At 42.7% G+C, this 13,742-nt stretch overlaps 1 protein-coding gene across 1 annotated transcript; it reads right to left on the reverse strand.

Annotated features, from left to right (window-relative positions):
- Nucleotides 1-392: 392 nt before the first annotated feature.
- nsmaf (neutral sphingomyelinase (N-SMase) activation associated factor) lies at nucleotides 393-13,098 on the reverse strand. The gene is made up of 31 exons (XM_079234535.1): nucleotides 13,026-13,098; nucleotides 11,257-11,343; nucleotides 10,538-10,616; nucleotides 10,249-10,310; nucleotides 9,869-9,905; nucleotides 9,644-9,694; nucleotides 9,160-9,231; nucleotides 8,944-8,991; nucleotides 8,683-8,735; nucleotides 8,414-8,543; nucleotides 8,250-8,321; nucleotides 8,040-8,148; nucleotides 7,536-7,712; nucleotides 7,291-7,370; nucleotides 7,088-7,178; nucleotides 6,475-6,538; nucleotides 6,202-6,253; nucleotides 5,801-5,921; nucleotides 5,471-5,602; nucleotides 5,349-5,391; nucleotides 5,099-5,265; nucleotides 4,472-4,583; nucleotides 3,981-4,039; nucleotides 3,358-3,425; nucleotides 3,210-3,277; nucleotides 3,004-3,127; nucleotides 2,193-2,276; nucleotides 1,875-2,025; nucleotides 1,528-1,630; nucleotides 1,143-1,252; nucleotides 393-978 (listed from the first exon to the last, which is right to left on the reverse strand). The coding sequence occupies exons 1-31, from the start codon at nucleotides 13,061-13,063 to the stop codon at nucleotides 884-886; spliced, it is 2,739 nt and encodes a 912-aa protein (XP_079090661.1). The 5' UTR covers nucleotides 13,064-13,098; the 3' UTR covers nucleotides 393-883.
- Nucleotides 13,099-13,742: the final 644 nt, after the last annotated feature.

Below are 13,742 nucleotides of genomic sequence, written 5' to 3' on the forward strand. Positions count from 1 at the left end.
AAACAAAGTTAAGATGTTCACGATAAAAGCACCGGCTACTGTTGAGCATTCAACTTTTAACTTCCAACAGAAAATTAAAAAGGAAGACGAAAACAGTCCTGGCTCTCACTGTGTGGATGACAGATGTGTGGAAAGCATAGGAAAGAAATGACACAGTACCACAACCTAGTAAAATAAAACCTTCAAACGTGGTGCTGGGGATGCGCAAACATTAAAGCGCGAGAACAGTGTGTTGAATTTTGAGTGTTTGAAACACTCAGCTTGCGACAGAAAATAGGTTTGAAGTTTTTGCGGACTGGTTGCAACCTGCAGCGCTCAGAACAACAAGCTCTCTAGAAATCTGAGGCCAAAGAAATAGTAACAAACGGGAGACAGGGAGTAATACTTTTAAATATCAGTGTTATTTAAATATCGATAACACCAGAGCAGCCTGAAGCTTTTGACAGACATTTTAAGTCCACTTCACAGAATAAAATGCACATAAAGCTATTGAAACATAATTTGTAAAAGCAGTGTGTAACATGATGCTTAAAAAAGAATACATTTAAAAAAAAAAAAATCCACACATATGTAGAGTAAGCTGAAAACATTCATGTAGCTTCCTGCACAAAACTGCAATTGGACATTTTCTCTCAATTTGCAGATAGCTATGAACTAACATGACTGTGACCTTTTGTCTGAATTTGGAACATGTTTTTAAGTCGTCACCTTCCTCCAACTGCTCTGTGATACGGCACATATACAGAGCGGTTTCAGCTCCTGGCAACCGTTTCACGAGTCTCTGTTCAAAGTCAGATAGTTGGGTCATGTAGTCTGCAGGATACTTGGTCAGAACGCCGCACTGGGAGTCTCCCCAACAGATCTAATGTGCAGAAACGGTCCTTTAACTCGGGAGCTTCCAGAGGATGATCTGCCTGTCCTCTCCGCCTGTGATCACTGTGGAGCACAGCTCACTCATCCACATGGCTGTGACAGCACCTGGGCAACGACATATTCATAAGAAACATATTTTGCAACATAAAAACCCTACTTCATCATATTGCAACAATCTGATGATTACAACTTTACAGCGAAATCGGTGCAACAGTGCTCTTAAAAAGCAGTTGACATTGACAAAAGACGTCTAACAAGGTGAGTGGTACCTGAATGCGCAGGGATCCTTTGGGTGACTGTATTGCTGAGCAGGTCCCACAGCAGGAGGTCACCAGACTGTCCCCCACACAGCACCGAGTTCCCGTCCCAGCAGAAACACCTGGACCCACAGATGTTAAATCCTTTTGACTTGCAGCTTCAGCCAGCATGTGAATAATATTTCTTTTAAAATGGCACGAACACACATGCCAAGTCAAAGGTTCTGGACTTGCTAGGAATACAAATTCTACCACTTTCACAGCAGTAAGCCAATTCAACACAACAGCATTTAGAAAACTAAAACATCCCTCTCCCATGTCAGATCAAAATAAGATCCCCTTTGTTTGGGTAAAACTGTCATCTGCCTTTCCTGTTGTGCAGACGGTGTGATCTTACCTCTGCTCCTCCACAGCTTTCACAGTCGAGATCACCATCCCCGTCTGGACGTCAGTAACCTTCATACAGGAGTCGGCACCGACACTGAGGACGTGTCGGCTATCTGAGGATGTGAGAGTCAGTGTTCTTACTTTAGTCATGGTTTCTAGGTGACCCTGTGTTAACTGTCAATAGTTGGTTGGCTTAATTTGGAGGTTCAAGCCAGCACCAATTACTGTGTTCAACACTGACCCTTCAAGACAAAAGTCATATTGCACCTCCTAAACGGCAGTCACTCCGACTTAAGATCTAATAAAGCAAACAAGAACCAACTAAAAAGGGCCATCCTGGCTCTACTTGACACATACCAGGACTAAAGGCCACGTGGTGGATGGTTCCCGTGTGGCAGTGGACTTGCTGCAGTGTCCCGTAGCTGCTGGTGTCCCAGATGGTGACGGTCCCATCTTTACAGCCAGAAACCAGCAGCGTCCCCGCTGGATTCAGACCAATGGTGTTCACCTTTGTAAGAGAGACGATATTACTTGGGGAACAGCTCATTTGTATGTTTTGAGTGCTGCTGCCACTGTTCAGTGTTCAGACGCAAACTGTTGCAGCTCCTCTGAAGGAAGTCAATTAGAAATAAACTCTGCACATGCTTTACATACAGAGATATCTTCCTCACTCACCCCAGCATCATGCTCCAACTCAGCCAGCAGCTCAAACTGGGATCTCTTGTGACTGGAGAAGCTATCAGAAGCGCACTGCCAGACCTGTGTAATGAACCGTCATCAACACCTCCCTCTCAATTGAAACACACATAACCCGGAAAATAAATAAGTAATACATGCGCCACACCAGTCTGCAACAATGACGCAATGTTGTTAGCTGACAGTTTATTATTAGCATCTTTCACACTCCATCCATCCATCCATCCATTATCAGCCGCTTATCCGGGGTCGGGTCGCGGTGGCAGCAGGTTCAGCAGACCGACCCAGGCTTCCCTCTCACCCGCAACACTTTCCAGCTCATTCTGGGGGATCCCGAGGCGTTCCAAGGCCAGCCGGGAGATATAATCCCTCCAGCGTGTCCTTGGTCTTCCCCGGGGTCTCCTACCAGTTGGACGTGCCTGGAAAACCTCTAATGGGAGGCGTCCAGGAGGCATCCTGACTAGATGCCCGAACCACCTCAGCTGACTCCTTTCGACACGAAGGAGCAGCGACTCGACTCCAAGCTCCCTCCTGATGTCCGAGCTCCTTACCCTATCTCTAAGGGTGAGCCCGGCCACCCTGCGGAGGAAGCTCATTTCGGCCGCTTGTATCCGAGACCTCGTTCTTTCGGTCACGACCCAGAGTTCGTGGCCATAGGTGAGGGTTGGAACATAGACCGACCAGTATCCATCTTTCACACTCAACTTGTCCAAACGACAAAATGCCTGATGCATTCATGGCTAAGTAACAATCGAATAGCATCACCTCATTAGAGTACTTTGGTTTTTACCTTAACAGTGGAGTCCCAGGACGCAGTGTACAGCCGGTCGTCAAACCAGCACATTTGACTGACTGCATCGTCGTGGCCCATCAGTGTGTCCTGCCGCCTGCCGAACGGGACGGAGTAGAAATAACTAAGGGAAGAGAAACACGTGGGTCAGTGGGAAGTCCTGACGATCATTATGAAAATCATACGCAAGTAATAAATATACGCACACGTTGTTGTCCCAGGAAGAGCACACTGCAGTTTTACCGTCTGCCAGCATCAAACACGACGATAACGCCTGTTAAATGGCCAAGCAGTTTAGAGAGAGTTCAACATGGCTAGAGAGAGACTGTAGGGAAAGTAAATATAGCTGCATACCATGTTAGAGAAGGACATGCTTCTCTGGAAGTCCTTCAACTCTTTGGAAAACATTTTAAGTGTTGTATCTGGAAGAAAGAAGAGTGAAAGAACATAATGGATTAAACTGATTTGAGCCTTTTGAACCAATCTGCAATCTTGTTCTTTCTACTTGTAAAAATCTAAGCTTGCTGCTTCTGATGGGAAAACTAATTGCAACTTCAGGAATTCTTTTGATTCCCGTGTGAGATTCTGACTGCGATGACATCACTCTGCACCATTGTGGCAAGAGAAGAACCCCAGTGGGCCACTAGAGGCAGAAGTTGCCATGATGTTGAGCACATATAAAACCTCATCACACAATGTCACAAAGAATAATTATGAAAAAGGCCCTACTTTAAAAAGGAGTCTCTCCACACACACACACACACACACACACACACACACACACACACACACACACACACACACACGATGAAGATGGTAACGGTTCAACATTACACAGACAGGGTTATCGTTATGGATCAGAATCTCTCAGTAACACTAAACTGCAGTTCCCAAACGGTGCCCGTCTATTGATCCAGTTTCGTGCTTCTACAATAAACAATATGTATCTGTTATTTTATTTCAGATATTCTCCAGACCTTGAGATGTGGAGAAAATAGCTGCTCCGTCAAGAGACACAGCGATGCCCGTCACAGCCCTGCACGGTCAACACAACGACTGGGTTACATAAAAAACAGAACATGTGCGTACATATCTTAGGTTAATGTAGCAGTCACACTAATACAAAGATAGCAAGGACAAGACTGACACAACTACAGTTGCAACAGAAAATGTTTCCCAAGTGAAATGATTTTTTAGAGAGTGGTCTACAGATGTTTTTTACCCTGAACTGGAGGAAGTAGCTCTACAGCAGCCACCCGTCCGCAGCTGTTCCTCCTCTACAAATGTCTTCACCATTCATTTGAATAAGTTACTATTCTCTTTTCTGCAGCTGCCTGCCATTTTCTAACTTTGCTTGCACTTCCTCATATTTGAACCAGAGCTTTCACTTCAGTTATATCTGGACTCGCGATGCAATTATATTTGTACTTTGTCATTACTGTAGCCAACTCAATGCCTCCTGACTTACTCCTTATGGATCTTGTGGCTGGAGATAGGCATCAGATTTCCCATGTTTGTCCAGGCTAACTTCCTGCTCTCCTCGGTCAGGTCTTCGAAGGACGAGTCCTCACTCTGAGAGGCTGCAAAAAAAAAAAAGCATAGGGAGAACTGCAGTAAGGACATATGGAGAATACAAATGACATTTGTATGCGTTAGATAGTGGTGAATGCTGCTTATGCAAATTAACTATGCATCACTGGAAATTAAATTAATCAGCAGTTACGGGCTGATTATTCAATTATTTCTTACTTGTAAAGAAATGATCTAGATCAGTTGACTAATAATCAGTTTGGACATACTTTAATATATATTATGATTGGACACATTTTGGTTTATGAACAAAGACCCTCTGAAATATCTCATGGATTGCATGTGAACACACCCACCTTCACATTACTCCAACAGGGTCACTGAAACACAAATAGTCTGCCAAACTGCACAAAGCAAGAGCTGCACTCAGACCTCTGGTGGTCTCCACTTAGAGGTATGAATCATCATGGGCGCCATCGGTCAGCATTACATGCCATTAGATTTGAAGTGCGGTTTCAGATGTTGTTTTATTTCTGTGTGTGTGTGTGTGTGTCTGCATTTCTACCTGGAGACAGGTCGCTGACTGGTGAGTTGCTGCTGGGGCTTCGAGTTATGTTCTGAAACCTTGGCGTGATCCTCTGAGGGTGCGGGCTGGTGAACAGCTGTGTGGGCGTCTGGCCGAACTCCAGGATCTGTGTCAGCATGGCGATTCTCTGGTCAGGGTCGTCAATGCTTTTCAGAGATTGGGAAAGTTAGTTCCATGATGTAATGTGAATTATCTTTATAAATAATTAGTGAGTGGCTTTCTTTAATACCTATCGCAGTCGATGCCTCCTTCATAGGTCAGTGGGTGAAACACTGAAAGATAATGAGATCAATTAGAGTCTTTGTCCAGCTTTGGTGGGTTTAATGTTGGTGAACGGCTGCTGTATTTTACCATTATGGGCTGCGAGAGCTTCACTGCCTCTCTGTTTAAAGCCAAACACCAGGTCAATCCACTCGTGAAGGTGCTCCGACACGTACTGGCTCTCCAGCGCGGTCCTGTGCTTTTGAAGAAAATCACTGGTGTCTGGAGTGACAAACAGGACACAGTAAACATGAAGCAGCACACAGAGTGAAAGGGATCGTAATATTGTTTAAAAACAAGAGGTAAAGGGTCAGGAGTATCGTGTTGTCAGGTGGACGTTAGCTATGGGGTGAAGGAGTACACGGCATCTGGGCCCAACAGAGTTTACATGCATATCGTGATCAGATGGGAGGAAGTTACCTGAGGCCCATGGTGGGAGAACAACGTCTCCCACTAAGCTGCCGTTCTGCCTCCTGCCCAAACCAAGCCTCAGTTTGTTCTCCATGAAGCTGCAGTCCTTCCCGTAAAACTCTGGAATCAACTGCATTATGGGAAAGGCAGAAACCTTGTCAACACCCGTACCATGCTTTACCAGGGACATACAGTCTACGCAGTTTCACAATGCAGTTCAGTAAGAACGTTGTACAGATAGTGACAACAACCAAATGGAATAATTGCTTGTTTTAGATGTATACATAATACCCAGTTATGGTTGGAGTATTTTCGGCATTGAAATTCAGGGAACAGAACTCTGATTCGGCTGTACTGAGAGTACACTTCACTCTAGTGGTTAACCAATATAATATACAGTCATATTTTACCTCTTTGAAGTCAGTTGCCCCGTCTAAGCAGTTTTTCCATGTATCCCCTATGCTGTAAATAAATTTATAAAAATACAGGTCAATAAATCATACCTTTTTAAAGCTCAAAATACTACATTTAATTTATTATCATTTATGCAACAATGTGTTATAATTTTAAGATTTAATATAAATATGCATGCACCTATCATTAGTACAAATCTGCGTTGCCCCGCTGATTTGTGGCTGACTAGAATCCATGGTTTATCAAATTCAAAGTAGAAAATAATGTACCTATTAAACATGCGATCTGCGTGGTCATAGCGGCCATTCTGGAGACACAGCATGTGCTCTGGAGCTGCAGGAGAAAAGATGGTAAGCATTGACATTATATTTTTCCTTAGAAGCAAATATGGCAAATGCATATCAGATTCTAAGACCCAGAATACATTTCCAGTAGAAATGACCTCACCTCCTATTAGTGTAATCAGTCTCTAGATTGCTATTTTTAAACATGTTGCTGTTGTGAAAGGTGCTCCAAAGATTTTGATTAAGTGGTGCTTGTACATGATCTGTATTCAGTCTAAAACAATGCTTGCTGTACTGAGGCTGCAAAAGGATTAATAATACCTATAGTATTAAATCTAAAACATGTTAATGTTGTAATTTTTGAAAGCACATTTTAAAATGTACAAAGAATAATTGCAGTTTGACATGGTTATGTTAATGAATGCACCCGATACACGTCTACAACAAGCGGAAACATTATTCTTACAGGACCAGGCATGAGAGACGAAAACAGACAGTGGTTACGCAATGGTAATGAACACAAACCGACTGCATGTATTATGCGTGTGCTGTGGTTTCCATGCATGCTGGAGCTTTAACGATGACGCGTGTCACGTACCGACTCTGACCAGGTAGAAGAGGACGTAGCCTGGAGAGGAGTAGTGACTGCCATACATGAAGCGAGGCTCGGGCATGCCTCTGTAGCGAGCCTGTAACCATGACAACTCTGTTTACTGATACTCCCAGTACAGATACAATATATTTATATTAAAGAGTTTTTGCCGTCAATGGGTCAACAACCCAGAAGCAGCAGAGTCTCACCAGCAGCTGGTCGAGGCGCTCCTTGTTCAGGGCTCCCACAGGTTTGCTCAGGTCCCTGAATGTGGCAGCATTTGTCAAATCTGGGAAACGGAAGGAGAAGTCCTGACGATTACGCTACTGGTGCATGTTTACGTACAGTCATTGCATCTCAGAGGCTGGATGGGTACAGATCACGATCACCGCAGGGCTCTGCCCTAAACTGTTATGCAAATTAATCCGTGTGCGTTTCTATCCCGTCGACTCACCCAACCGTGCGCTGGTGTAGTCGGCAACGACCCAGGGGAAGACGGGATACTGGGAGAGGTCGTTGCAGCTCCGGTCGGCCAGGTTGTTGAGGTGAAGAAGGTACTGGTAGTTGCTCAGATGGCCGCGCTGCCACTGCAGCATGTAACTCTCGGCCGTGTGCTCGGTTACATGGTTCTCTGAGCGAGGAGGAGGAAACCAGCTGGGTTAGTCAGTCATGTGTTATAGTGTTTCACCAATACTGGTTTCAAAAAGGCAAATGGAAATATGTTGGATCAATGCTGATAGCTGACACACAACTAGGAACTTATTGGACCCTGAAAAGTCCTCAGAAAGCCTGGTTACATCATTGTGTATTTGCCTCATGTTGGAGAGCTTTTTGTGACCTTTTGAGGGCCAGTAACTTACATCCATAATAAGTAACCTTCAGTATTGTTGACCTTCTGGGTTTTGAGACTGTTTTGGAACTAAAAGCACAGATTCACGACAGGATTTTTTTTTCTCACCCAGGAAAGTAGCAATGTAATAGTAGATTTCATCTCTATCAGCCGTCTTGTAAAACTTCAGGTAGATGTCAGAGCAGAAATCATTCTCGGTACAGAACACCTCCAGACCCTGGGTGACGAGAGACACACACACACAAACATGGGCATTAGAAACGACTCGAGCCTGACCACAGTATTGTTGATTCACTTGCTCTGTCTAGCTGCACTCACCAGAGGTCTGAGTCCGTGCCGTCTTTTGTAGATTCTCCTGACACTGTGGAGTTTGATTTGAATCACCTGTTTCTGAAAGGACAAAGTCACGTAAACGTGATATTAGTTTCATCTCAGCTCGATAACCTCGACCTGTGCGTGTCCACTCGGATGTGGCGGCTCACCGGATATCCATTGAGAGGCTGGAAGTAGAGGCTTTCATCCGTTATGCAGACGTGGCCGGGATTGGACACCAGAGGCATGACCATCTCCACAGCACACTCCATGTGAGGCTTCTCAGCAACACTCTGAAAGCTTTAAATCAGGATCCCACCGCTGTCTTATTCAGCTGCATAGTAATACTACAACAATAACCGTTTTGATCTTTGTATTTTGTTAAATCGCGGCGGAACAGACAGTGAAATCGGGAATCAGAGTGCTGAAGTCCACATACCAGTTTTTGTCAAAAGATGACCTCGCCAGTCGTGATTGTAAATTGGCTGCGATCTAGAAACATACAAGAACTGTACGTTTGATCACGGATGATTATATGATAGTTACCAACAGTTAACAAAAACCTTGCACGGCAGGAAGTCAGATTATGTGAAGTGCAGTAAAAGACACAGAATGGATCGTTCATGCTGATTGTCCGTCATCTTTCAGGCTTTAAAAGGAGCCCACTGTGTGCCTGAACTTTAAGTATGGATTGACTCACCATTGCAGTCTGGTCTCCGAGCTTATCGAGACAGGACGCCCTGTGGAGCTGCAAAATGAACCACAGTCACAATGAGCAGAGCAACGCGCACACACACGCACACGCACACACACACACACACACACACACACACACACACAGGCCCAATGCCATGCATTTCCCCGAGTCAAGCACAATCATCTTCATCAAAGCTACTGTTTGGGAGCAGCTACGTACCTGAAGTAATGTTTGAACGACATCTTCAGTTTTACTCCAACCTTCCAACTGAAAGGCCAATTTCTTTGTCCCCTGCAAAGGTGATGAGATGAGCATTTCATTTGAATAAATTAGCCTTTCTTTGTTAAATGTTCCTGTATGGCTTCAACCAATTAATTACAGATCTTAATGTTGACATGCTAACAGAATAGCTAAAACTTTACTGTTTTAGAGCGGGAATTAGCACAACAGCATTAAGTACAGAAGACCCAACCTTGTACTCAAATATGATCCCTGGAAAACAATGCAACAAAGTGCAACTGATTGTATTTCACACACTATTTTAACTAAACGGGACCTTTACCCTCCACATGTTTTCAAACAGAGAAAATTAGCACATGATAAGTGCACAGACTTGCAGATTTGCTTGAACAGATTTTCATACTACAAATAAATAAACGCCTAAAGAGCACAGTCAACCCTTGTTGAGATTTAGTTGACTCACCCTTTCATTTCTGTAAGGTGCTATGACATTAGTCTCTTTGATGTAAATAACCTGGGAAAAAATAATAAAAGCGTTCATGACAAATAATGAGCAGCTGGAACAATTAAAGATAATAACTGTGGACAAGCAAAGACAAATGAAGACAAATAACTATTATCACATAGAGGACTGATGCATCTTTAATGATCAATAATAAAAGATATCTACATTGTAATGATGCCTCACCTGTACACATGAAATGGAGATGACAGACGGCCTCGGTCTATGAGGAAAACATAAACAAGTTAAAATAACAAAAAAGGTCACTGTGGTTCATTTGTTTACTTGCATTACTTTTTAAAAAGGGAAAAGTTCCATTCATTCCTACATTGTGCTTATTAGCACAAAATAATCAACAAACTAAACTATCTGGTTTGTCATCCAGAAACCAGTAGCACCGTTTGTTTTAAATAATAAGATACAGTATGCTCATTTATTTGTAGATGCACAAACTGCAAGCGACGAATCCGACTCGTTCTGCCTCAACGTGTGTTTGGAACAAGTTACCCGACCAGTTTAACAAACTGAATAAACATCCACTGAGCTCCAGATGAAAACATGCTCACTCGTTGAAGGGGTTGTTCTCTCGCTCCACGAACTCAATCTTCTTACAGTCTCGAAGAGGAATCTGCAGAAACAGAGAACAATTAGGACGCATCTTATTATTTCTTTCCAACTGCACACGCACCATTGTTTCTTAGATCTTCAGATTTGGAAAATAATATTATTGGAAGATTTTTTCCAGTGTTTTATACCTCAATTCCTGTGTTGTTAAAAGAAACGTGTTATCTGGAAGCAAGAGTTTAAAAAAAAACAAAAAAACATGCTATACACAAGTACATTACTAAAACAAACCTTTAAAATTGGCTCTGCGGGATCATCTGGATCAAATATGACAGATCTGGAACAGACCTTGAACGAGCCTCTCACTTTTCTGGAAGGAAAATTAATACTATAAAAGACAGTAATAAAGAATACAAATATAACCTGATCAATACAATATTATTGTGCATGACAACTTATCTAATACAAAGCCGTACTTAACAGTTTTAAAATGTCCCAGCAGATTTCTAGACAAAAACTGTCAGATACAGTGTGCTGACTGGTAGAAATTGGCAGAATTATACTAAGGAAACTAAGTAAATAGGCAAAATACACTAATTATATCACTAAAGTGCATATCTGTCAGTGGGAAAACACAACGTTTCACATGAATCTGTCCAATCTCCTTACTGGACACACTTTCCACCTGCTTGGAAGACACTACATTATCTGAATGATCTTGTTCTGAAAGGCTCGTGACCTTTCAGTTTGCTCAAGCCTTCACGACAGGATGAGACTGTTTGAGCAGCGGCTGCACCTTTCAAAGGGCTTTGACTAAATACCAGCAAGCTGCACATCCCTGATAAGTACAATACTGGAGCTTTAAGGGCATCCAGGTTTACAAATTATTTGGTTTTACACACGATTGAGTTTTGGCTGCGGTCACAACATGGTGATCAGGATGACGACATAATGACAGGAAAGTTGAATCAGAAAAAAACTGCTGACTCAAGCTGACACTTCTTACATACCTCTCCTTTTTTGAACTGGTTGTCACATGGTATGCAGTGTGCTGTTCAAAATAATATTCCTCCAAATCCAGCAACAGGAGAGAAAATCTAGGAGAACATTTAAAAAAAAAAAAAAAATGCAAGATTAGATTTGGCTCTCGCTCCCAAATTGATCGGCATGTCTTTTGATATCGGGATGAACACTAGACACAACCAATCTCATAAATGACCTCATGAGGCGTAGGATGAGATGCAGTCAAAAGTTTAATTCCATCAGTAATGTGGTGAACACAGCTTGAAAACATCTTTTCCATAATGATCAGTTGAAACACACAAAGTGTACATTTTCATTCTTTTCGACTACTTTTAAATAATCTAAATAAAGAAGGAATGGGCCTTTAATGAATTGTAAACACCTGTGTTCAATGTCAAAGCAATGTGAATCAAATGTGTTAGCTATACTGATGACATAAGGAGAACTTACAGAATTGCTGAGCAATTTATAATGTTTGCACATTCAGGCAGTTTACCTCGTGCTTCCAGCGACCAAACATCCTGGATATGCAGTATCTCTGTACTGGAAACTCAGATAAAAACCCATCTGAATAAGTGCAAGACGCCAGTAGATAACTGTTGGGATGACGAGCTCATCAGATGCACCTGTACATTTCCCAGAAACCGGTTTTGCTTCATGGAGCTCCTGCACATCCTGGATATGCGTTTTCTTCTGTAGCCGTTCACCATCCACAAAGTCCACAACTGCTGAATGTTTGTGTGTCCACTGGACAAATGTTAGCCTCCTGCCATCAAACCCAACCACTAAAAGCAAACGACTACAATCACACAACCTGTACAATACTGCCAATGTATGAAGAACTACGGGATGAGTTACCCAGTGCTAGTGGATGTTAACTGCTGATGTATTTAGAGAATAAATTACTAACGAACCAGGATTGGTAATGAAAATATATATTTTTTTAGCGTCCCTTCAGCAGATGAATGTGAACATAAGCACATGCATCATTCGGCCTGGTTGAAAAGCTTTGGGGAGCTTGTGATGCATGTTGTCCTGCTGGAATTGGGTTAAAGAAAAACCGTACAATGAAGGTGCTAAGTGAGTGAGCATGCGCACTAGGCAGAATGATCACAATCATGAGAATAAAACGCAGTTTGAAAGGTACGAGAACAGAAATACCCTCCTATACATAAACTCAATGGGTAGTTTAATTAACCACTGGTCTGCAAACGCCACTTCACTTTAGTTAATAATATAGTTTATAATAAATTGTTTTTCATGCCAAGTAAAGCTCTGTAAAACAGATCAGATACACTTGGTGGAACATCATTTAACAACTTTTAGGAGGAGGCCCCTCGTGGTAAATGTGGACCACATACACATCAGGAGAAACGTGTGTTTTCTTTAAAAAGGTTAAAGAAGATCCTACCAGGTTTAAAAATAGGTTTAATGAGTTCAAATGGAGGAGATGACCGACATGTCTGTGCCTCGTCGCGTGGTTCCTGGCGGACAGCCACAGACTGAGCTCCTCACCGAGGACACGAGGACACTGGCCGAGGACACGATGACACTGACCGAGGACACTGACCGAGGACACGAGGACACGCACCGTGCCTTCCACACAGGAGCGCATCGCACAGCTGACAGCGATGCGCTCATTAGCAGAGTGGCCCAGTCTGTAACGCGACTCATCCACAACACGCGAGGACAAAACACGCTCAGCCCCACACAAGTAGTACCGCGTGATGTTGTGTTAGAGATAAACGGCACAGACCTTTCTTTTGTTCGCTCTTGCGTCTTTAAAAAAGCCATGACTGCGAAACCATCCTCGTACGAGCTGAACGCCGACCTGCCTCAGTCTGCTCTCATCTCTGTAAACACGGAAACTTGCTCTGCGCACCACGTGACTGACCCTAAGACAAACGATCCGTCGACAATGGAGAAGCAGAGGGCTCACTCTGACTCGATTTCTGGATACCATGACTGCGTAACACAATGTTTCCCAGGCTGAGGTGACTTAGTTAATACCAACATGGCATTATAGTATTTCTATTTTCATTCTGATTATCTTTCAATGGTTAAACATGTACACATTATGCTAAAGAGCAGAGCTATTCCTTAAAGGAGCACTGGAGTGATGTAGTATGGCACGTCTGTAAAGTTAGTTATAAATAATAGTTTCAATCAATGAGCTGAGGCAGAGACAGACATTTGTTTTTTCTTCGCAGAATATAAACTTCCTGAGTTTCTCTCTCTGACTTTAGTCTGCAACTAATGAGTATTAATGTTATTGTTTCATCTGACAACATGCATCTTTCTAATTGATTATTTATTCTCTGATGTGTCAGAAAAACAGTGTACAGTGTTTATAATAAATAGTTTCGTCCATCCAACAGTCCAAACCCCCCAATACATTACAGGATAAACATATAGAATATTCATGAGACGAATTGTACTTTATTGTTCTATTATTGTGTTATTTACTGTCTTT

Source organism: Taurulus bubalis (genome assembly GCF_910589615.1).
Source record: "Taurulus bubalis genome assembly, chromosome: 18".
Taxonomy (NCBI): Eukaryota; Metazoa; Chordata; class Actinopteri; order Perciformes; family Cottidae; genus Taurulus; species Taurulus bubalis.